Genomic DNA, 25,951 nt, shown 5'->3' with positions numbered 1-25,951 from the left:
GCCGTCAACACATTGGAAAGTAAACATGACTATGTGAATAAAGTTTCCTAGATTTATCAGACATAGGGTTTTACTGATATGATAATCTACAACAGAGTTTACTTGCATTTGGAGAAGTGATATGTTCTGTAAAGCCCGCTTAGCTAATTTGGAAATTATCAGTTAATTGGGAGTAATTATGAGATTATTTATAGCTATTTAAATAATTTATTACTGTTATTTATGGTATTCAGAAATGCATGATTATGTCATCAGTAGCTTTATATTTCGCATTTCCGGTGTCCGGTATTTTGGAACTCGGCGTTTGGCTCAGTAGAAATCACAACTTAGTATGTTAGTAGTTTGGGGACGGGTTTTAGACATTGGGAATGTCGGGAATGGCCGGGAATTTAGAATTTCCCAAAAATACCCTTTAGTGATTTTTATGTGATTTTAGAATGGAGGGGCAAAATGGTCTTTTTGCCCCAATGACTTTTTGTCTTTTAGTGACTTGTTTATTTGAAAAATAAATGTTATTTGTTTATATTTTTGGCTGAAGTAAATGAGTTATGTGGCTTTAGTTTATTTTCCAATTTTTACTAAATTTGGCTAAGTGTTGAAAAGAAAGAAAAATTCAAGAAACACTCTCCTTTCCTCTCTATTTTCGGCTGAAGCAATTGGGGTGCATGAATTGATTTTCTCTTTGATTTCCAAGCAACTTTCATCCATTCTTAAGATCCTTTGCAAGCTAGGTTAGCTCATCTTCTTCCTTTCTTAAAATTCTTGAGTTTTTGATGAAATTATGAGTAAATGCATGTTAATTTGTATGTTGTTGCTGCTGCTTGTGATTGTTGTTATTTTTATGTTCAAAATACTGGATTAATTATGTTTAGTTAGGTTGGAAAGCATGCTAGATAGGTTGTACAAAGCTTGAAAATTTTCTATGCAAAATGTGTGATTTTGATGAAATAGTATGTAATCTGTTACTATGTTGTTGCTGTTGTTCTTGTATGTTTCCAGAAGCTTATTCATGCTTATTTGAGTAGAATTAAATAGGTTTGGATGCATGTTAGTGGATTTAACCAAGTTTGAGTTTTGAAACTCAAAGCTTGGTCTTTAATGGTGATTTTTGTATATGTGGTTTCTGGGTGGTTTTGATGCTTTGGATTTGTTCTAGGGATAGTTTAGAACAGGTCTGGAAAGTTTGGGACCAATTGGGGTTGAATTGGTCGAGTTATGAGATTTTTAGTTGGCTGCCTGCGAGGAACCGGAATTCCGGTTGTGCATCCGGAATTCCGGATGAGGGTTCAGAAATTCCCAGAACCGGAATTCCGGTTGGGCAACCGGTCTGCCGGTTGGGGAATTTTTCCGAACCTTAGTTTTCCTCGTTTTTAGGTTTTTAGGGGTATTGCCATGCTTTTTATCGATAGGGAAACTTTTAGTTCCAAGTTTTAGTCCCCGGGAAGTGATTTAGCGTGTCACTTATAGCGTTGTGATTTTTATGGTTTAGGAGCCAGTAATCCGCCGCTCAGCTTCAGTTCCAGTCAGGTTGACCGGCACACCTGAAATCGGAATCCAGGTAAGATTAGTATAACAGTATGCATATGTAGATTACATGTTTAGCGTGCATGTAGGAAGCCTGCTAGATTACATTAGTTATGTATTTAGGCTTCGAACCATCCAACCCTGTCACGTCGGTACAGGCTGGAGTATGACCGCACGGAGTATGACCGGCTCGACCGATCAGCCGACACTTGGTTGGTGGTTCGGCTATTGACCTATCCCCGTCAGTAGACAGCCGGAGTATGACCAACAGCCGGAGTATGACCGGTTCGACCGATCAGGAGGATACTTGTCAATAGTACCGTCCCCTGAACGTTCAAAACTCAGTACCATGTTGGACATGGCAGTAGTGGCTCAGTACCATGTTGGACATGGCAGTAGCGGGACTCAGTATCGTGTTGGACACGGCAGTTAGTTATGTATGATATTATTATGCTTTTCTTACTGAGTCTGTCGACTCACAGTTTATGTTCATGTGTAGGTAAAGGCAAGGCTATAGCTGATGGACCGTGAGCGAGCTTATGAGATTGTACATGTCGGGGCGGTTAGGCCTGGAGCGTACGATCCTCGGGACAGCAGGGCTGAGATTTTTGTAACTGTCGTTAGACGACTTTGATTTTGATGTAATAGTTAAACAGTGAAACTTTTTGTAAATATTTTTATAATCGGGATCCCGAGTCTTTTATAATATGTTTTACAAGTTTAATCAAAAAGCAAAATTTTAATTAATCACGTTTTTCCATAAACCTCGTTGATTAGCAACGAGCTGCACAGTACGTTTAAAAATCACGTAATACGCCTAAGGTAGTTAGGGTGTTACAATTTGGTATCGTAGCCGCTGTGTTGTCTTCCGAAGATCGTCACGACATGTACAATCATCATCAGCAGTTAGCTCGGTTCACGGTTCAGTAAGCCTTTATTGCTTTAGTAGTTTATTTTATTCAGTTATGAAAAAGAAAAGCCTGTTAGGAAGCATGTTAGTAGCCTGATAGTAGAATAGGCGCATGTTTCGTTTCTAATTTCCAAATTAAGCGGCATTAGTAAGCTCGCCTTGAATACGACCTGATATGCCAACTCTTGGTTTCGCAGGCGGTTCTAACTAGATGGACGCCAGGCGGACTACCAGGAGTCAGGGCAACTCCGTAGGGTCGAATCAGGGACAGGGAGCTCAGTTTCCCCCACCTGCCAGGGGCCGAGGTAGAGGTCCCCGAGGCAGGGCTCGTGGCCGGGGTGATGAGAACCCGCCACAGGCTGCCCAGGCTCCCCCAGCCGATCAGGGAGCCCCGAATTGGGAGTTGCGGTTTGCGGAGATGCAAGCCCGGATCGAAGAACAAGACCTCGAGATTCAGAGGTTGAGACAGCAGGGTGCTCCTGCAGTTCCTGTGCCCATAGTTCCAGTGGCACCTGCCCCTGCTGCCCAGGCCGAGATAGTGGTGGCGGCCCATAGATTGGAACCATTGTATGAGCGGTTCCGGAAGCAAGCACCTCCGGTTTTCCTGGGAGGTCCGGACGTCATGAAAGCCGAACAGTGGCTGACGGTGATCACCAAAATTCTGAACTTCATGGGTGTCACCGGTAACGACAGAGTGGTGTGCGCCACGTTTCAGTTCCAGGAGGACGCCCTGGTATGGTGGGACATGGTGTCTCAGATTCACGATGTCACCACCATGACCTGGGAAAGGTTTCAGGAACTCTTCAACGCAAAGTATTACAATGAGGCGGTCAGAAGCGCCAAGAGGAAAGAGTTCGTTCACCTGACCCAGCGGGAGAACATGAGCGTCACTGAGTATACTACTCAGTTTGATCGGTTGGCGAGGTTAGCCTCGGGAATTGTGCCGACCGACTTCAGCAAGAAGGAGAAGTATCTGGACGGGTTGAATCCCAAGATCAGGCATGACCTGATGATTACCACCGACGACAGCACCACCTATGCTCAGATGGTGGAGAAGGCACTGCGAGCTGAGGGCGCAGTGGGGTGCATGTCAGAATCAGCTAGTACTCCGATTAGTGGCGGAGCTCCTACCCCTCCTGCATCAGGCTATAGCAGGGGGAGTAGTGGTTCGGCCATTGATCAGAGGAAGAGGGCACCCACTGCTTCCGGCGGCTCGAGTCAGAACAAGAGGTTCTGGGGGAACCAGAACAGAGGGAGTCGTCCTGGTGGTAATGAGACCCGATTCTCCTATCCCGAGTGCCCTAGCTGCAAGAGGCATCATCGGGGTGAGTGCAAGGGGCAGGGATGCTTTCATTGTGGCATGCCCGGACACTTCAAGAGGGAATGTCCCCAGCTCCGGCCAGAGGCACCGAGAGCTCCAGCGATACCCACTCCAGCCAGGGTGTTCGCTATCACGCAGGCTGATGCAGATGCCAGCCCATCAGTTGTTACAGGTCAGCTTTTTATTAACAACTCGCTTTATTCAGTGCTGTTTGATTCTGGGGCTACACATTCTTATGTGGCGGCCAGAGTCTTTAGTAAGTTGGGTAGACCCTTTGATAGATATGAATCAGGGTTTGGAACCCTGTTACCTGGCGGAGAATTGGTTATCTCCAATAGGTGGATTAGGTCTATGCCGATCAGGATAGATGGTAGAGAGTTAAGCGCTGATCTGATAGAGATGAGCTTAGTCGAATTTGATCTTATTTTAGGAATGGATTTCCTATCTAAATATTCGGCGAGCATTGACTGTAAGAGGAAGATGGTGGTCTTCCAACCGGAAAGTGAAGAACCGTTTGTATTTGTGGGTTCGGTTCAGGGATCTCGGATCCCGGTGATCTCGGCTATGTCAGCGAGAGAATTATTGCACGGTGGGTGCTTAGGGTTTCTGGCCGTGGTGGTGGACACCACTCGGCCAGACACCATTCGGCCAGAGGACATCAGAGTGGTTCGGGAATTTTTGGACGTTTTTCCCGAAGAACTTCCAGGGTTACCACCTCAGCGGGAGATCGATTTCGTGATTGACTTGGCACCAGGGGTGGATCCGGTTTCCAAAGCCCCGTATAGGATGGCTCCAGCTGAACTTAAGGAATTAAAGATTCAGCTCCAAGGGTTGCTTGACATAGGGTTCATTCGGCCCAGTGTGTCACCCTGGGGAGCCCCGGTTTTGTTCGTCAAGAAGAAGGATGGATTTATGAGGATGTGCATCGACTACAGAGAGTTGAACAAGCTGACGGTGAAGAATAAATACCCATTACCTAGGATCGATGACTTGTTCGATCAGCTTCAGGGGAAGACGGTCTTTTCTAAGATTGATCTCCGTTCGGGTTATCATCAGTTGAGAATCCGAGAGGAGGACATTCCAAAGACGGCTTTCTGCACTAGGTATGGACATTACGAGTTTCTGGTTATGTCATTCGGACTAACCAATGCTCCTGCAGCATTCATGGACCTGATGAATAGAGTATTCAAGGATTTCCTCGATATCTGTGTAATTGTGTTTATCGACGACATCCTCGTGTACTCTCAATCAGAAGAGGAGCATGAGTTACATCTTCAGATGGTACTGCAACGACTTCGAGAACACAAGCTCTACGCCAAGTTCAAGAAATGTGAGTTTTGGTTGTCTCAGGTGTCCTTCCTAGGGCACATTGTGAGTAAGGATGGGATCAAGGTGGATCCCGGGAAGATTGAATCCGTCAAGGATTGGCCGAGACCGAAGACAGTGACAGAGATCAGAAGCTTCTTGGGATTAGCTGGGTACTACCGTAGGTTCGTGGAGGGGTTCTCCAAAATTTCAATGCCCCTAACCGAGCTTACAAAGAAGAATCAGCGATTTATCTGGTCAGATAAATGCGAAGCTAGTTTTCAGGAGCCGAGCAGAGATTGATTCTTGCTCCGTACTAGCTTTGCCTTCGGACAAGGAGAAGTTCGTAGTCTACTGTGACGCATCCAAACAGGGTTTGGGGTGCGTATTGATGCAAGCCGATCGGGTTATCGCTTATGCCTCCCGTCAGTTAAAGGATTATGAACAGCGATACCCGACTCATGATTTAGAATTAGCCGCAGTGGTTTTTGCACTGAAGATTTGGCGGCATTACCTGTATGGAGAGAAGTGTGAGATCTATACCGACCATAAAAGTCTCAAGTATTTCTTTACTCAGAAAGATTTGAACATGAGACAAAGGCGTTGGTTGGAATTAGTGAAGGATTACGATTGCGAGATCCTCTATCATCCCGGAAAAGCCAATGTAGTGGCTGATGCCCTGAGCAGAAAGGGTCCGGGCAAGTAGCTAGCATGGTTCAGATCTCACCTCAGCTAGCAGAGGATATGGTTAGATCCGACGTGAGTTTGTGGTAGGTCAGCTTCACAACTTAACGCTGCAATCTGATTTGTTGGAAAGAATAAAGGTCGCTCAGATGACAGATCCGGAGTTAGTGAAGATCCGAAATGAGGTATTGGCTGGTCAAGCCAAAGACTTCTCAGTGTCAGACAGTGGGATGCTTTTGTATAAAGCCAGGGTTTGTGTTCCGAACAGTGTGGAACTTAGAAACGAGATTTTTGAGGAGGCTCATTCTACTCCATATTCTCTGCATCCCGGCACCACCAAGATGTACCAAGATTTGAAACCGTACTTCTGGTGGAGCGGTATGAAGAAGAATTTGGTAGAATTCGTATCGAGATGCCTCACTTGTCAGCAGATCAAGGCTGAACATCAGAGACCAGCAGGGTTGTTGCAGCCTCTAACCCTACCAGAATGGAAATGGGAGGATATTGCGATGGATTTTGTGGTCGGGTTACCTAGGACCACGGGTTTGTATGATTCCATCTGGGTAGTGGTGGACCGATTTACGAAATCTGCTCATTTTCTGCCGGTTAAAACAACATTTTCAGTGGATCAGTTGGCAGAACTGTACGTCAGAGAGATAGTGAGACTTCACGGGGTACCGAAGTCTATAGTTTCGGACAGGGATCCAAAATTCACCTTTAAATTTTGGCAAAGTTTGCAACGGGCAATGGGTACGAAGCTAAAATTCAGTACAGCATTCCATCCTCAGACAGATGGTCAGTCCGAAAGGACAATTCAGATATTGGAGGATATGTTGAGAGCCTGTGTTATGGACTTTGAAGGCTCATGGAGTAAGTATCTACCGTTAATAGAATTTTCATACAACAACAGTTATCAGAGTACGATAGGGATGGCTCCCTATGAACTGTTGTACGGTAGGAAGTGTAGATCCCCTATCCACTGGGATGAGACAGGGGAGAGGAAATACCTAGGTCCAGAGTCAGTTCAGCGGACCAATGAGGCAATAGAAAAGATAAAAGCTAGAATGCTTGCCTCACAGAGCAGACAGAAAAGTTACGCAGATCCGAAACGCAGAGATGTTGAGTTCCAAGTAGGGGAACATGTGTTTTTACGAGTATCTCCGATGAAGGGGATTAAACGTTTCGGGAAAAGAGGCAAGTTATGCCCTAGATTTACAGGACCTTTCGAGATTCTCGAGAAGATAGGTCAAGTGGCATATCGGTTAGCATTGCCTCCAGCCTTATCGACGAGTGCACAACGTATTCCATGTCTCAATGTTGAGAAAATACGTTTCGTACCCCTCTCATATACTCGGTTATGAGAGTCTTCGGCTCGGCCGGACATGTCATATGAGGAACAACCAGTGCAGATCCTGGATAGAAAGGATAAAGTCCTTCGGAATAAGACCATAGCGTTGGTCAAGGTTCTCTGGAGAAACAGTAAGGTGGAAGAAGCCACCTGGGAGCTAGAGTCAGATATGAGAGCTCAATATCCAGAGTTATTCAGGTTAGATTTCGGGGACGAAATCCTTTTAAGGGGGGGATAGTTGTAAAGCCCGCTTAGCTAATTTGGAAATTATCAGTTAATTGGGAGTAATTATGAGATTATTTATAGCTATTTAAATAATTTATTACTGTTATTTATGGAATTCAGAAATGCATGATTATGTCATCAGTAGCTTTATATTTCGCATTTCCGGTGTCCGGTATTTTGGAACTCGGCGTTTGGCTCAGTAGAAATCACAACTTAGTATGTTAGTAGTTTGGGGACGGGTTTTAGACATTGGGAATGTCGGGAATGGCCGGGAATTTAGAATTTCCCAAAAATACCCTTTAGTGATTTTTATGTGATTTTAGAATGGAGAGGCAAAATGGTCTTTTTGCCCCAATGACTTTTTGTCTTTTAGTGACTTGTTTATTTGAAAAATAAATGTTATTTGTTTATATTTTTGGCTGAAGTAAATGAGTTATGTGGCTTTAGTTTATTTTCCAATTTTTACTAAATTTGGCTAAGTGTTGAAAAGAAAGAAAAGTTCAAGAAACACTCTCCTTTCCTCTCTATTTTCGGCTGAAGCAATTGGGGTGCATGAATTGATTTTCTCTTTGATTTCCAAGCAACTTTCATCCATTCTTAAGATCCTTTGCAAGCTAGGTTAGCTCATCTTCTTCCTTTCTTAAAATTCTTGAGTTTTTGATGAAATTATGAGTAAATGCATGTTAATTTGTATGTTGTTGCTGCTGCTTGTGATTGTTGTTATTTTTATGTTCAAAATACTGGATTAATTATGTTTAGTTAGGTTGGAAAGCATGCTAGATAGGTTGTACAAAGCTTGAAAATTTTCTATGCAAAATGTGTGATTTTGATGAAATAGTATGTAATCTGTTACTATGTTGTTGCTGTTGTTCTTGTATGTTTCCAGAAGCTTATTCATGCTTATTTGAGTAGAATTAAATAGGTTTGGATGCATGTTAGTGGATTTAACCAAGTTTGAGTTTTGGAACTCAAAGCTTGGTCTTTAATGGTGATTTTTGTATATGTGGTTTCTGGGTGGTTTTGATGCTTTGGATTTGTTCTAGGGATAGTTTAGAACAGGTCTGGAAAGTTTGGGACCAATTGGGGTTGAATTGGTCGAGTTATGAGATTTTTAGTTGGCTGCCTGCGAGGAACCGGAATTCCGGTTGTGCATCCGGAATTCCGGATGAGGGTTCAGAAATTCCCGTAACCGGAATTCGGTTGGGCAACCGGTCTGCCGGTTGGGGAATTTTTCCGAACCTTAGTTTTCCTCGTTTTTAGGTTTTTAGGGGTATTGCCATGCTTTTTATCGATAGGAAACTTTTAGTTCCAAGTTTTAGTCCCCGGAAGTGATTTAGCGTGTCACTTATAGCGTTGTGATTTTTATGGTTTAGGAGCCGATGTCCAGCCGCTCGGCTTCGGTTCCGGTCGGGTTGACGGCACACACCGAAATCGGAATCCGGGTAAGATTAGTATAACAAGATGCATATGTAGATTACATGTTTAGCGTGCATGTAGGAAGCCTGCTAGATTACATTAGTTAGGTATTTAGGCTTCGAACCATCCAACCCTGTCACGTCGGTACAGCCGGAGTATGACCGACGGCGGAGTATGACCAGGTTCGACCGATCAGTGACACTTGGTTGGTGGTTCAAAGGTTATTGACCTATCCCGTCTGTGACAGCCGGAGTATGACCAAAGGCGGAGTATGACCGGTTCGACCGATCAGGAGGATACTTGTCAATAGTACCGTCCCCTGAACGTTCAAAACTCAGTACCATGTTGGACATGGCAGTAGTGGCTCAGTACCATGTTGGACATGGCAGTAGCGGGACTCAGTATCGTGTTGGACACGGCAGTTAGTTATGTATGATATTATTATGCTTTTCTTACTGAGTCTGTCGACTCACAGTTTATGTTCATGTGTAGGTAAAGGCAAGGCTATAGCTGATGGACCGTGAGCGAGCTTATGAGATTGTACATGTCGGGGCGGTTAGGCCTGGAGCGTACGATCCTCGGGACGACGAAGTGAGATTTTTGTAACTGTCGTTAGACGACTTTGATTTTGATGTAATAGTTAAACAGTGAAACTTTTTGTAAATATTTTTATAATCGGGATCCCGAGTCTTTTATAATATGTTTTACAAGTTTAATCAAAAAGCAAAATTTTAATTAATCACGTTTTTCCATAAACCTCGTTGATTAGCAACGAGCTGCACAGTATGTTTAAAAATCACGTAATACGCCTAAGGTAGTTAGGGTGTTACATGTTCTTTCCAGAGCATTGGTTAAAGTAAAGCTCAGGTTGGATGCATGGAGTATGCATCGGAAGGGACCGATATTGAACTTTGACTTAGATTTATTAAACTTACCGTAATATCTATTCAAGTCAATATCGCCTAGTTGATCCTAGATCAAATGTTCTTAATCCTGTTATGATTAGGCTCAATCTTGAAAGGCTATTCGTGTTCTTTGATTTGTTAGTTAAGCCTACTTTTAGGTCAGGGTGATACGTACATTTTGGGAACACGGTAGTGCAATTGAGTGGGAGCGCTAGCATAAACATGGAATCTATAGCTTCTATCTGGCGAATAGTAAGCAAAGGATGATCTCCTTCGAGCTTGACCAAACGAACATAAATGGTGGAGTACTCATTTCACATAAGCTGAAATATCATTTATACGGGGTCAAGTGTTTTAAGGATAAAATACATTGTAGGGTGTAACGGTAATTTAATCCCTTTACAGTGTAGATCATTCATATAGAGGATCATTGATCAAATTAGGATTATAACAATGGTGGAACATATAGAGCATTCTATATACTGAGAGTGCAATTCTAAGTTCTATGCGTGGATTCAACGAAGAATTAATAAGTTTGTGAATTTTAGTGCTAAATTCTTGATCTACTTATTGGAAGTTCGGTTATATAGACCCATGGTCCCCCCACTAGTTGAGATAATATTGCTTGTAAGACTCATGTAATTGGTTTTGATTAATCAATTATAATTCTCAAATTAGACTATGTCTATTTGTGAATTTTTCACTAAGTAAGGGCGAAATTGTAAAGAAAGAGTTTTATAGGGGCATATTTGTTAATTATGATACTTTGTATGGTTCAATTAATAAATATGATAAATGACAATATTATTTAATAATTATTTATAGTTATTAAATAGTTAGAATTGGCATTTAAATGGTTGAATTAGAAAATTGGCGTTTTTGAGAAAATCAGATGCAGAAAAGATAAAACTGCAAAATTGCAAAAAGTGAGGCCCAAATCCACTTGTATAGGGCCAACCACTTTTGTAGGAAATTTAAACTGATTTTTTCATTATTTTAATGCCAAATAATTCAAACCTAACCCTAGTGGAATGCTATAAATAGATAGTGAGGCTTCAGGAAATTTACACTAAAATTTCTACACTTCTGATTCAGAAAAAAACTGAGCCTTCTCTCTCCCTATCTTTGGCTGACCCTTCTCTTTCTCCTTCCCTCTTCAATTTCGAAAATCTTAGTGTGAGAGTAGTGCCCACACACAGCAAGTGATACCTCAATCATAGTGAGGAAGATCGTGAAGAAAGACTTTCAGCAAGAAGGAGGTTTCAGCATCAAAGATTCAGAGAAAGAGATCCAGGTTCAGATATTGATAATGCTCTGCTACAGAAAGGAATCAAGGGCTAGATATCTGAACGGAAGGAGTCATTTAATTCCGCTGCACCCAATGTAAGGTTTCTTTAACTTTATATGTGTTTAATTTATCGTTTTAGAAAGTTCTTATTTAGGATGTTAATAAACATACTTGTGAGTTGATCTAAGATCCTGGTAAAATAAATTCCAACAGATATTAGTGAGGAAGTTGGAAGTACAATAAATTTGAATAAAATAGTAGAAACACCTAAGATAGGAATGCATTTTGATTCATTTGAAGATATGTTTATATACTACAAAAAATATGGAAGACAAGAAGGTTTTGGTGTTAAAAATAAAACAAGTCGCAATTCATGATCTAGTAAAGTGAAGTTTGTTTGCATTTCATGTTCTCGAGCTAGAAAACCACAACCCACGAAACAAAATTTTCTTTCTCCGAGTCCACAGACAAAAACGGATTTCAAAGCAAGAATTAATGCTACTTTGTATGAAGATGGAAAATGCAAGATAAATTCTGTCATGCTCGAACATAATCATGATTTAAGTCCCCATAAATCACGATTCTATACATGCAACAGAGAAATAGGTATAAGAGCTCAAAGAAAGTTAGAGTTAAATGATCGTGTCGGGATTAGTGTGGAAATTTTTTTTCAAACATTTGTAGTTGAAGCTGGAGGTCATGTAAATTTCCATTCTTAGAAAAAGATTGCAGAAATTTTGTTGATAAAGCTAGACGTTTACGATTAGGGGTAGGAGATGCTTAAGCAATACGTGATTATTTTATGAGTATGCAGCCTAAGAATTCTGGCTTCTTTTACATGATGGATTTGGATAATGATGGGCGAATAAAAAATGTATTTTGGGCAGATGCTAGGAGTAGAGCATTATATGAAGAGTTTGGTGATGTAGTTATGTTTGACACAACATACTTGACAAATAAATATGATTTGCCATTTGCACCGTTTGTAGGAGTTAACCATCATGGACATTCAATTTTATTAGGGTGTGGGTTGTTATCAAATGAGGATACTAGTACATTTATTTAGTTGTTCAAAACATGGTGTATATGTATGAATGAATGTGCACCAAAGGCTATAATCACAGATCAAGCCAAAGCAATAAAAAAATGCTATAGAAGTTGTGTTTCCCAAGACTCGATATCGTTGGTGTTTATGGCATATAATGAAGAAGATACCTAAAAAGTTAGGGGGATACAAAGCATATGAACATATAAAGAATGTCTTGAAAAATGTGGTCTATGATTCTTTAACAATAGAAGAGTTTGAAGAAAAATGGAGGCATTTTCTCAATAAATTTAATCTTTCAGAGAATGAGTGGTTAAGTGATTTATATAAGGAAAAACATCGTTGGGTTCCTTCATTTGTAAAAGATACTTTTTGGGCTGGTATGTCAACTACTCAACGCAGTGAAAGCATGAATTAATTTTTTTGATGATTATGTGAATTCTAAGACATCATTGCAACAATTTGTAGAGCAATATGACCTTGCTTTAAGAAACAAAGTTCAGAAAGAAAATCTTGCAGATTTTTAATCTTTTAGTACATTGATTCCTTGTGTAACTCATTTTGATATAGAGCGGCAATTTCAAATGATCTATACTCATTCTAAGTTTAAAGAATTACAAAAAGAGCTAGCTGGGAAGCTTTATTGCAATGTATCTTGTAATGGTGATGATGATAAAGTCTTTAACGTAATTGAGACTTTATTTGTTGGAGACCAACAAAGAGAAAGGACTTATATTGTTAAGTTCAATAAAGAGAATTGTGAGATCAATTGTGCTTGTCGACTATTTGAATTTAAAGGGATTCTTTGTAGGCATATATTATCAATTTTGACCCAAGAACATGTCAAAAAAGTACCAGAAAAGTATCTTCTAGCGCGATGGAGGAAAGATATAAATCGATGTCATACAAGGATCAAGGTAAACTATAATGATGTGAGTGGAAATGTTGACACTCAAAGGTATAATAGGTTGCAAAAGAAATTTTATGAAGTTGCTGATTGGGCTATTGAATCTAAAGATAATTGTGAAACATTTTGGAATGTGATGAATGGATTGCCAACAAAGAGAAAAGGTTGTGACAAGCAAGAAAGAAAAAGTTGTGATAAGGAGGAAGGAAAAAGATGTGATAAATAAGAAGAGGATGTAGTTCATAGTCCTGTAGCTGTACGAAGACATGGACGACCACCAAAGCGTAAAACTTCTAAAGTTGAAAAACTTGTTTCTATGAAGAAGAATGCACAGAATAAGAAAAATAACTGTAGAAAAAAGACTAAGGTAATACATAATAACTTAGATATATTATTAAAATTTTTATAAATATTTTTTTAACTAATAAAATATATACACCTTGTTTGCTATTTTATTTTACAGGATATTATAAATAAAGGAGCTGTTGTAGATGATTTTGCTAAAAAAGGGAAGGAGATATCCTCAATTTCTAGTGAAATCTCTATAGATGATATGCAACAAGAAACAATGATTTCCAAGGTGAATAATTAACCTAAATTTTTAATTAATTCAATTTATGTTTTAAAAAAATTATTTTGATAATACAATTTTAATTTTAGGAACATATTCAAATAGTTGCACCTTATGCATCACTTCCAAGTGAGGTAGCTAATTTCAAACATATGGATGGATCTTACGTTCAATATTTAGAATCTTACCATTCTATACCAAAATTTTTGCATCCAACTTTATACAATACTCAAGGTAATTGTGACATTAATTTATTTTGTTTTATTTTTTAAGAAAAATTCAATAGCAATGAGAAGTTTTTTTTTAGTATTCTTGTTATATGCAACTTCTACAAGATTGCATCAAGGGATACAATATCAAGGAACATCCAGCTAAATAAATTTTTGGAATCCAACTACATACAATGCTCAAAGTAATTATTTATTGTAAAATTCATTTTATATTATTTATTTAAGAAAAATTCAATAATAATATAGAAAGTTTATTTATAACATTAATTCTTGTTGTATATGTAGATTCTACAGTATTAAATCAAGGAGTACAATATCAAGAAGCATCCAATCAAGCAAATTTTTGAAATCCAACTACATACAATACTCAAGTTAATTATTTTTTGTAAAATTTATTTTATATTATTTATTTTAAAAAAATTTAATAATAATGGAAAGTTTATTTATAACATTAATTCTTGTTGTATATGTAGCTTCTACAGTATTAAACCAAGGAGTATAATATCAAAAAGCATCCAACCAAGTAAATTTTTGGAATCCAACTACATACAATACTCAAGGTAATTATTTATTGTAAATTCATTTGTTATTTATTTAAGAAAAATTCAATACCAATGTAAAATTTATTTATAAAATTAATTCTTGTTGTATATGTAGCTTCTACAGTATTAAATCAAGGAACACAACATCAAGAAGTATCCAACCAAATAAATTTTTGGAATCTAACTAAATACAATACTCAAAGTAATTACAAATTGCGTAATTTGTTATAAATATTAATAATTATGTGGATGTCCAAATCTTTTATTTATTACCATTAATTGTAATCAACATTCCTCTTTTTCTTAGTTTTTTAATATTTTACTCTTGTAATTGTATAAATAGGGGTTCACCCCATTGGAATAAACAATTGAAAAATTCTCATTCACTTTCTCTTTCTCTCTTCAGCTTCTTCTTCTTTCTTTTCATCTACTTTATATTATTTTATAACACGTTATCAACACGAGTCTCTGCCCAAGCTTCAAGCATGAGTCTCTGCCCAAGCTTCAAGCATGAGTCTCTACCCAAGTCCCAATGTAAGTATCTTGTTAAAGTTCTTGAATTGTTTCAAAGTCAAAATACACTAAATATATATTTATATATATATATAGATATTCATCTGACTGAAACAATTTCAAGAATCATTTCGTTTCTTTTTTCTTTTATCTATATATCTATATATTATATATGTACGTATATATTTTTATATATTTATTATTGACTTCATATATATATTATGTTCTTATCATTCGTAATATTTACAATATATGTGTGCCTATGATTGTTGGGTTTTATGCCCTAAATAAAACTCATTTCAATATAATCAGATTTGTTTATTAATATAGATCAGAAATAACATTTAATGTTGCATGGTTCACATGATTTATTTCATGATTATATGTACATAATGTATAAATTAATCTGAAACCCTTTTCACATACTTGATCCTGTTTATTGTGCCGTCAACACATTGGAAAGTAAACATGACTATGTGAATAAAGTTTCCTAGATTTATCAGACACAGGGTTTTACTGATATGATAATCTACAACAAGAGTTTACTTGTATTTGGAGAAATACTATGTTCTTTCCAGAACATTGGTTAAAGTAAAGCTCAGGTTGGATGCATGGAGTATGCATCGGAAGGGACCGATATTGAACTTTGACTTAGATTTATTAAACTTACCGTAATATCTATTCAAGTCAATATCGCCTAGTTGATCCTAGATCAAATGTTCTTAATCCTGTTATGATTAGGCTCAATCTTGAAAGGCTATTCGTGTTCTTTGATTTGTTAGTTAAGCCTACTTTTAGGTCAGGGTGATACGTACATTTTGGGAACACGGTAGTGCAATTGAGTGGGAGCGCTAGCATAAACATGGAATCTATAGCTTCTATCTGGCAAATAGTAAGCAAAGGATGATCTCCTTCGAGCTTGACCAAACGAACATAAATGGTAGAGTACTCATTTCACATTAGCTGAAATATCATTTATACGGGGTCAAGTGTTTTAAGGAATAAATACATTGTAGGGTGTAACGGTAATTTAATCCCTTTACAGTGTAGATCATTCATATAGAGGATCATTGATCACATTAGGATTATAACAATGGATAACTAATGATGTGTCTATATGGTGGAACATATAGAGCATTCTATATACTGAGAGTGCAATTCTAAGTTCTATGCGTGGATTCAACGAAGAATTAATAAGTTAGTGAATTTTAGTGCTAAATTCTTGATCTACTTATTGGAAGCTCGGTTATATAGACCCATGGTCCCCCCACTAGTTGAGATAATATTGCTTGTAAGACTCATGTAATTGGTTTTGATTAATCAATTATAATTCACAAATTAGACTATGTCTATTTGTGAAATTTTCACTAAGTAAGGGCGAAATTGTAAAGAAAGAGTTTATAGGGGCATATTTGTTAATTATGATACTTTGTATGGTTCAATTAATAAATATGATAAATGACAATATTATTTAATAATTATTTATAGTTATTAAATAGTTAGAATTGGCATTTAAATGATTGAATTAGGAAATTGGCATTTTTGAGAAAATCAGATACAAAAAGTGGTAAAATTGCAAAATTGCAAAAATAAGGCCCAGTCCACCTAGCCTAGGGCCGGCCACTTATGTCATCTTTTTTAAATGATTTTTTCATTATTTTAATGCCATATAATTCAAATCAAACCCTAGAGGAATGCTATAAATAGATAGTGAAGGCTTCAGGAAAATAACACACTTTCTGAATCAGAAAAACCTGAGCCTCCACTCTCTTCTCTAGCCGCCACTCTCTCTCTCTTTTCTTCCTCAATATTTCGAACCTCTCTTAGTGATTAGAGTAGTGCCCACACACATCAAGTGATACCTCAATCATAGTGAGGAAGATCGTGAAGAAAGATCATCAGCAAAGGAGTTTCAGCATAAAAGATTCAGAGAAAGAGATCCAGGTTCAGATATTGATAATGCTCTGCTACAGAAAGGAATCAAGGGCTAGATATCTGAACGGAAGGAGTCATTATATTCCGCTGCACCCAATGTAAGGTTTCTTAAACTTTATATGTGTTTAATTTATCGTTTTAGAAAGTTCATATTTAGGATGTTAATAAACATACTTGTGAGTAGATCTAAGATCCTGGTAAAATAATTCCAACAACTGGCCTCAGAGCCATGGTAATTGATTTACTTACATGTAATTTGGACTTTAAAACGATTGTTTGTATGTTCTTTGGATGGTATCATGTTGTATTGAGTGTTATTTGATGATTGATTGATGATTGTGAAATTTTCGTGAAAAATAATTGTTATTTCGGTTCTGGCATTATTTTTATTGGATAGTATGGAAAAAATTAAGTAAGTTAGCCTTTTACAGAACTCAATTTGGATTTTATTTGAATTAGTTATGATTTTTTGAAGATTTGACAAAATCGGCTGCTGATAATTTCCTGCGATCGCAGAACTGTCCGTACAGTTTCGAAATTTTTCAATTTTCTTCAATTTTTCATACTTTTTCATGGAATTAACTTCCAATTTTTTGTATGGTTTTGTATATATACTATTACTATTCCTAATTCAATTCTAATTATCATTTTGAATTAATTTAAATTTTTTTTTAATTTAATTCAAGATATTAGTGTAATTTGAATTTGAATAGAATTAGTATTTATCTTTTTGCTTAAAAATCTATCTTATTTTAAAATTTGATTATATCTTATCTTATTTTAAATTTAAAAATAAGATATTTATAATTATGTAATTTTTAAATGATATAAGATATTTTGCTAATTTTTTTAAATTTTGTTATTTTATTTATTTAAATTAAATTTAAAATTTGAAAAAGATATTTATTTATCTTTTCTAATTTTTTATTTAATTTTTATTTATAAAATAACATTTAAAATTTAAAAGTAGTTAGCAAATTTTTGAAATGATATTTAGGTTGGTTGAAACCTAATTTTTCAAAAATTGTAGGTTTAATTTTAATTTTTTTTAAATTTCGATTTTTTTTTTTAAATTTTTTTTAAAAATTTTCGAAATTTTTTAATTTTTTTTTTTATTTAATTAATTATTTTCGAAATTAAATATTTAATTTAAAATTAAATAAATCCTACATCCAACTATCCAACTAACCTTGTTGCAGGAGTATGTGTTTTAGCTTATGTGTAAGTTTTTAAAACCTATTATTACTTGATTGCAAATAGCCATGGTTACTTTTTGCCGTATCTAATGATCGATGGCTCCCTTGGTCAAGATAATAATTTGTAACGTAAATTTTACAATCTTCTTTCATCTCGTGTATGACCTAGCAACATGATAGGACCCATCCAAAGTGTGCCTGTGTGAGCCTATGTGTTTAATTTTATTATAGATGCATATAGGTTAATGTTGCTAAATAAAATGTCATAGTCATTGATAGATTTTATTTAGGCCCATTTAGTTTGGGCTTATTCAATTAATAACAGTTGTTCTTATTAAGGTTAAATTCCTCTCTTTTGGGCCTTGTGTGAGAGTTGGGAGCCATAGAAGTGGGTACGACATACTGAACCCAAGACACCCCTCACACAAACCACCCCAATTGTGAAGGCCCATTTGCTCGATTTGAATGACTCGTACTAGGTTAATTAAACTAGTTTAACCTAATAAAATTGATTAGCAACATAATTAATTTCATTTATTTTTGAAATTAATTTAAGAAAATTATAGTTTAAAGAATTTTTTATTCTAAGCTAAACTATATGTATTTTCTTGTATTTAATTAAATATAGAATTATAACCATCTAGATTCTTTCTGGAACTTAATTTAAATTTTTCATTAAATATTCTTATTTAAGTTGATATTTAGTTATCTACAACTAACCAACTTAAATCTGAATATCTTTTGAATTTCAAATTTCAAAATTAAGTTGAGGAATTTTAGGCATTGGTTATTAAGATTCTTTAGATATTTTTTAAGTTAATATCTTTTCAAATATTAACTTAAAATGGAATATTTTTCAAATTAAGTGGTTACAACTTAATTTTTGATATTTAATTAAATTTAAATTTGAAAATATTTAAGTTCTAGATTTTTCTATTACAACTTAAATTAGATATTTTTTCAAATTTTGTGGAAAAGATACTTAGTCAAATAAGATATTTTCTAGATAGTTATTTCTAGACTACTTATTATTTCTAATATTAAATAGGAAAATATTATAAATTGTGAAATTAATTATTTATATAATTAATTTTGGTACAATTTATTTTAAGAATATTTTTCCTAGTATTAAACTAGAGATTAATAATTAAGCCTTCTCTACACTTAATTATTTATTTCTTGAATTTAATACATTTAATTAATTTGAAAATTAAATATCTAAGTTGATTTTATCATCATACTTAAATATTTCTTTTTCATGACATTTAATTAAATAGAAAATTATTTTTAGTTGAAATTTAATTTTTCAACTAAATTTAAATAATTTTCAAAATATATTTTTTCTTTATTTTATTAATCAATTTTCGAAATTGCATTTCTTAAATGCTAGAATTTCGAATTTTATCTTGAAAAATAGATTAAGTTGTAAATTAATTATTTTAATTAATTCTTGGATCAACTTAAATCAATGATTTTTTCATTTATTGATTAATTTAAAATAAATTGAATTAAAGTATATTATTAGAAATTGAATTAATTAGTCAAAGGAAAATCTAGATAGGTGATATTTTTGCTTGAAGTATTTTTTTAGTGTATTTAATTAAATAGAAAATTAATATTTAAGTTGATTTTCATCATCATACTTAAATATTTGAAATTTTTCTTATATATTTAATTAAATAGGAAAATTATATTTTTTGTTGTAAATTAATTTTATTAATTAATTTTGGGCCAACATTAAATTAGAATAATTTTTCCAGATTTATTTTTTATTTTAATATGCATTTTTCGAAAATTGTATTCTTATATACTTTAATTTTTCGAAATGCAATATATATTTATAGAAAATTAAATTTGAGTTGTAAATTAATTTAAATTAATTTTGTAACAACTTAAATATTTTTTCTAAATATTTATTGGAAATTATTACTAAGATGGAAATAATTCATATTATTTTCATATCCATCTAAGTAAAATTTATAAATATTAAATTAAAATTTATATTTAGAATTTTTCATTCTAAATTGGAAATTTTAATTAAATAAATATATATTTAAAATAAATAGAATAAATAAAGAGAATAAAAGAAAATACAACTCTTTTTAAATAATGAGCTTTATTATCAAGAGACATTCGATCTCCATTGTGGGTTTTACACCGCGTTTGTTTTAGTGAGTAATCCTCCCTAATGGAGGAACGTTCATTAGCAATTTCGCACCGTTTAACCTCGCATGATAAGTAGTTTGTAAGTGTTTTGTATGGTATGGATCACCCTAATGGTGGCGACCATACTTGACTTGCAAATTATGAAACAATGGTGGAAGCTCATAAGATAGAATTGCCTTGACTCTCGCCTAAACGGGACAACGCTGAATTCCAATCTTGATCGAATAAAAGGTTGCTAGAATGTTTAACATTTTAGACGAGCTGACAACTCTATTCAATGAATGGTAGCTTTGACTCTCGCCTAAACGGGACACTGATATCAGTTTGTTGAAAACCTTGGAAATTATTTAGGATTGTAAGTTTTAGTATTTTCACTTGTCATTCCTACTTACTATATGTTTATAATTTCTGAATTGTGTATGAATTTATATTGAACCATGTTATTTTCTGTTATTAAGTTGTAGTTTAATTTCGAATCTTCATTGTTGGTCTAACTTGGCTTGTTTATCTAATGAGATAAATCCCTAGTGGATTTTCACCATTAGACATACATAATAGTGTTAGATCTCGAAAGATAAATATTGTATATGCGACATCTAGCTGTTCATCAATTGATGACACCTTAGACTAGTATTTTTACGATATAAAACAAGAAGATTATATAAATAAGATTACTTTGACTTTCGCTAATCGAAGCATCGTTGGATTCTTATTTTAAACGAAATTATCCTAATTCCTCTTAGCTTATTCATTTCGAATTAGCTTTCAAATATATCATTGGATGAATGGTCTATGAATCATTTCATGTCATTATATTTTCTCTTAAGAAATTAAATGACGCATATGATTATAACCCCGAAATTCTATTCCCAATTGATATAAATCCTCAATCTTAGAAATCTCCTACTTGTTAGGCAAATCTGACTTAGAGTTTGTATTAGTAGTGGTGGTCCAAGAAAGAATTACTCATTAAATTTGGTTGAATTTAAGTCTTTGACTTTAATTTTAGATTCCAAATAGAAATTTTCTTAAATTTCTAATTCCAGAATACAATACAGTTACACTTTCTCAAGTGTTTAATATCCATCTTTTATTAATGGATTAAAACTGTATGGAATGTGAGTTAGGTATTCTGTGACCAGGATCCACTTGAAGTATTCTAAGAACTCTTTGATGTAACTAAACCTATGTCATCATAGACACTACCACATTTTCTTAATCTATGGCATTTGTATCTTGTTCATAGTGGATTTGACAAGATCAATCTCTGCAAAGAGTTAATATGCCTATATCCACTGAAAGTAGTTCATCTCATTCGCAGATGAATGTACATTCAGGGGTGGATATGAGTTTTTCGTTGTATTCTTAAAACGATAACTCTAGATTATACCTTATGCAAAGAAATTTGAAATGTTTGAAAAATTTCATTAATTTCTAGCAATGGTTAAACACCATTAAGGTAAGTGGTTAAAGATCTTGCGAACTGATAGGGGTGGAGAAATAGTTAGTAGATATGCAGTTCAAAGATCATTAAATTGATTTTTGAATTATATCCAAACTTACCTCCCCAGAAATTTCGAGTTGCATGTTGATGATTAGTTACTAGTCGTTGCCTAAATCCTTCTATGGTAATACAATTTCAGAATGATGTAATGGTTGGGTACTTAATGTAAATCATTACTAGATTCATGGATGACCTAATCAAAATCTTAAGAAAAGCTAGAACTGTTAACCATGGTTTGTTAGCTATTCTAAGTGATTAGGGGTGGACCATCCCATTGTCAATAGATAAGAAAGTGTTTGTTCAAACAAATACTACTTTTCTAAGAAAATGACTAAGTCTGAAAAACAAGTAGCAAATAAAGGAGATATTTAATTCTTGATTCCAAAAGTGTTCTATCATCTTATATATAATATATGATGATCCCACTGCCTCTGTTGTCTTGTCACAACCAAAGAGGTTAATACCATTTAGTTTTCTTCGACATAATTCACGGTACCTTGTCGTAGTGGGAGAGTTTCTAGGAACTCACCTTCTTATGACTTGGGAGACACTAGTGATTAAAATCCATTGTGAGTTTAAACAAGTAATGGATTGTCAAGATAAGAAACTAAGAAGAAAGCCAATAGAACTATGGTTTAATCCATTCACATGGAGTAACCTTAAGTTTTCTATTACAAGGACATAAAAGGAAATTTTCGTTTATAAGTCCATTCAATGGACTTAACAAAACTTCCCGTTCCTAGTATTATAGGTTTGAGTTTATCTAAACCTATGGCTTGTGGTATACCTGGTAATTACTTACTCTAATGCAAGCAACTTACTTTAGTAAGATGCTGAAGCATTTTCTTTCTAATGGCAATCTATAGAAGCTTCACAACTTCTTAGGCATAGATTTTATTTATCTAAGGAAAAGTCTTAACTATTCCAAAAGATAAAGCCATGAAAGAATTTCTTATATCAACAAGTGAGAGGTCTTGGATATGCTTTTGGATGCCTTAGACCAGACACCTGCTGTTGAGTGGGAGTAATGAGTAGGTATCAGATTAATCCAGGAGAAGAACATTGGAAGACAATCAAGTAAATCTTAAGATTAAGAAGAGGAACTATATGTTAGTCTATAAGGGTGTGTTTAAAACTCTTAGACTACACCATATCAGATTTCGAAATTTGCCTTTGTGCTAGTAAATTTTTCTGATAAGATGGTGGTTACTCTGGGGGTGGAATAGTGATTTTGGAGAAGTGTAAAAACCTATCTGAAGTCTCTAGGTCTACCAGAGAGAGACTGAATGTTAAAGCTGCAGGAAAGGTACTTATTCAGTCTAAGGAAAGTTCTATACATCTTTGGCACCATTCCAAATTGCCTTAAACTACTAGTGTTAATTTCCTGATTAACCAAAAGTAGTTGCCAAAGATATAGAATCCAGTATCCCAAGAGAGTAAACATATAGAGAGGAATTTCACATTATCAATGATTTTGTGATTAAGGAAGAGTAATAGTGGAGAAAAGGTTGTGGTTAATTCAACCTTTCAGATCCTATTACGAGGAGTTTACTACTACTACACTTGATTTGCATATCAAGGTGTTGAGATTATTTGAAACGCACTTTTTGTTTTATATTAGTGCAAGTGGGAGTTTGTTGGGTTTTATGCCCTAAATAAAACTCATTTCAATATAATCGTATTTGTTTATTAATATAGATCAGAAATAACATTTAATGTTGCATGGTTCACATGATTTATTTCATGATTATATGTACATAATGTATAAATTAATCTGAAACCCTTTTCACATACTTGATCCTGTTTATTGTGCCGTCAACACATTGGAAAGTAAACATGACTATGTGAATAAAGTTTCCTAGATTTATCAGACACAGGGTTTTACCGATATGATAATCTACAACAAGAGTTTACTTGTATTTGGAGAAATACTATGTTCTTTCCAGAGCATTGGTTAAAGTAAAGCTCAGGTTGGATGCATGGAGTATGCATCGGAAGGGACCGATATTGAACTTTGACTTAGATTTATTAAACTTACCGTAATATCTATTCAAGTCAATATCGCCTAGTTGATCCTAGATCAAATGTTCTTAATCCTGTTATGATTAGGCTCAATCTTGAAAGGCTATTCGTGTTCTTTGATTTGTTAGTTAAGCCTACTTTTAGGTCGTGTGATACGTACATTTTGGGAACACGGTAGTGCAATTGAGTGGGAGCGCTAGCATAAACATGGAATCTATAGCTTCTATCTGGCAAATAGTAAGCAAAGGATGATCTCCTTCGAGCTTGACCAAACGAACATAAATGGTAGAGTACTCATTTCACATTAGCTGAAATATCATTTATACGGGGTCAAGTGTTTTAAGGAATAAATACATTGTAGGGTGTAACGGTAATTTAATCCCTTTACAAAGGTAGATCATTCATATAGAGGATCATTGATCACATTAGGATTATAACAATGGATAACTAATGATGTGTCTATATGGTGGAACATATAGAGCATTCTATATACTGAGAGTGCAATTCTAAGTTCTATGCGTGGATTCAACGAAGAATTAATAAGTTAGTGAATTTTAGTGCTAAATTCTTGATCTACTTATTGGAAGCTCGGTTATATAGACCCATGGTCCCCCCACTAGTTGAGATAATATTGCTTGTAAGACTCATGTAATTGGTTTTGATTAATCAATTATAATTCACAAATTAGACTATGTCTATTTGTGAAATTTTCACTAAGTAAGGGCGAAATTGTAAAGAAAGAGTTTATAGGGGCATATTTGTTAATTATGATACTTTGTATGGTTCAATTAATAAATATGATAAATGACAATATTATTTAATAATTATTTATAGTTATTAAATAGTTAGAATTGGCATTTAAATGATTGAATTAGGAAATTGGCATTTTTGAGAAAATCAGATACAAAAAGTGGTAAAATTGCAAAATTGCAAAAATAAGGCCCAGTCCACCTAGCCTAGGGCCGGCCACTTATGTCATCTTTTTTAAATGATTTTTTCATTATTTTAATGCCATATAATTCAAATCAAACCCTAGAGGAATGCTATAAATAGATAGTGAAGGCTTCAGGAAAATAACACACTTTCTGAATCAGAAAAACCTGAGCCTCCACTCTCTTCTCTAGCCGCCACTCTCTCTCTCTTTTCTTCCTCAATATTTCGAACCTCTCTTAGTGATTAGAGTAGTGCCCACACACATCAAGTGATACCTCAATCATAGTGAGGAAGATCGTGAAGAAAGATCATCAGCAAAGGAGATTCAGCATCAAAGATTCAGAGAAAGAGATCCGTGTTCGTATATTGATAATGCTCTGCTACAGAAAGGAATCAAGGGCTAGATATCTGAACGGAAGGAGTCATTATATTCCGCTGCACCCAATGTAAGGTTTCTTAAACTTTATATGTGTTTAATTTATCGTTTTAGAAAGTTCATATTTAGGATGTTAATAAACATACTTGTGAGTAGATCTAAGATCCTGGTAAAATAATTCCAACAATGATATGATAGAGAAAATCTATATAAATTATACATACATCCAGAAGATTATGTATCCTCGATAAAATATTGCATATATCCTGATGATTATGCGTCCTCAATAAAATCTTGCATATATCTTGAAGATTATGCAAACGTAATATTCATTATATAGTTGATGGGGATATATAATGAAAGAAATGAATACATATTTATATCTATGTTCTTGTATTATTTGAGGACAATGAAAAGTAATCTAATATCGATATAGATCTTGACAAACATTTCCTGAAGTAAATATTTTATATTTGCCGAAAAAAGATGATTGTATTTATGTGAATACAACTAAAGAATCATTAAAAATGATTATTATTGATGCATTTTTATAGTGGGTTTGGAATACCCAAAAAGAATGTTAAGAAAATTGCATTGAAACATCAAAGTATAAGAATAAGAATGAGCATGACTAATGTTATTTTAATACATGAGACATGTATTTATTGTTCATCATTCCCTACAGAGAATGATACGAATTGAAGTCAATTAATTTAAAGATTGTTCGTATTAGTCATGTTATTATACATTGTTATTACTTGCAATGTTGAAAATTATTGAATCTGACATATATTAAAGATTAAATTTTGCATACATCTTGGAGACTATGCAAAAATTGCATTTATATATTCTTTGAAATATCGTAAAAGAAATTGCTGAATAATTTCTTATATTTTTATGGATGAACAAGTAATAAATTTTTAAGAAATTTATAATAATGTTCTACTTGTTCAACGTCATTCCCCGAAGTGAATGTAATGATTTTAAATAATCGATGACATTATTTACTACTCAAATATTTCCAGAAGAAAGTGGAAACAACCAAAAGATGAGATACCACACACAATCAAAGTGCATAAAATCTA

The 25,951-nt window shown here is 34.6% G+C and overlaps 1 protein-coding gene and 1 pseudogene across 1 annotated transcript; both read left to right on the top strand.

Moving 5' to 3' along the window:
• Nucleotides 1-11,151: 11,151 nt before the first annotated feature.
• Nucleotides 11,152-12,452, top strand: LOC115713263 (protein FAR-RED IMPAIRED RESPONSE 1-like; annotated as a pseudogene).
• Nucleotides 12,449-13,260, top strand: LOC133036535 (protein FAR1-RELATED SEQUENCE 1-like). Its single transcript, XM_061113066.1, has one exon. The coding sequence runs from the start codon at nt 12,556-12,558 to the stop codon at nt 13,102-13,104; it is 549 nt and encodes a 182-aa protein (XP_060969049.1). The 5' UTR covers nt 12,449-12,555; the 3' UTR covers nt 13,105-13,260.
• The last annotated feature ends 12,691 nt before the right edge of the window (nt 13,261-25,951 follow it).

The sequence above is a fragment of the Cannabis sativa genome, chromosome 4 (genome assembly GCF_029168945.1).
Source record: "Cannabis sativa cultivar Pink pepper isolate KNU-18-1 chromosome 4, ASM2916894v1, whole genome shotgun sequence".
In the NCBI taxonomy this organism is placed as follows: Eukaryota; Viridiplantae; Streptophyta; class Magnoliopsida; order Rosales; family Cannabaceae; genus Cannabis; species Cannabis sativa.
Note: the sequence above shows the minus strand (reverse complement) of the source record. Positions and strands in the feature narration are given on the sequence as shown.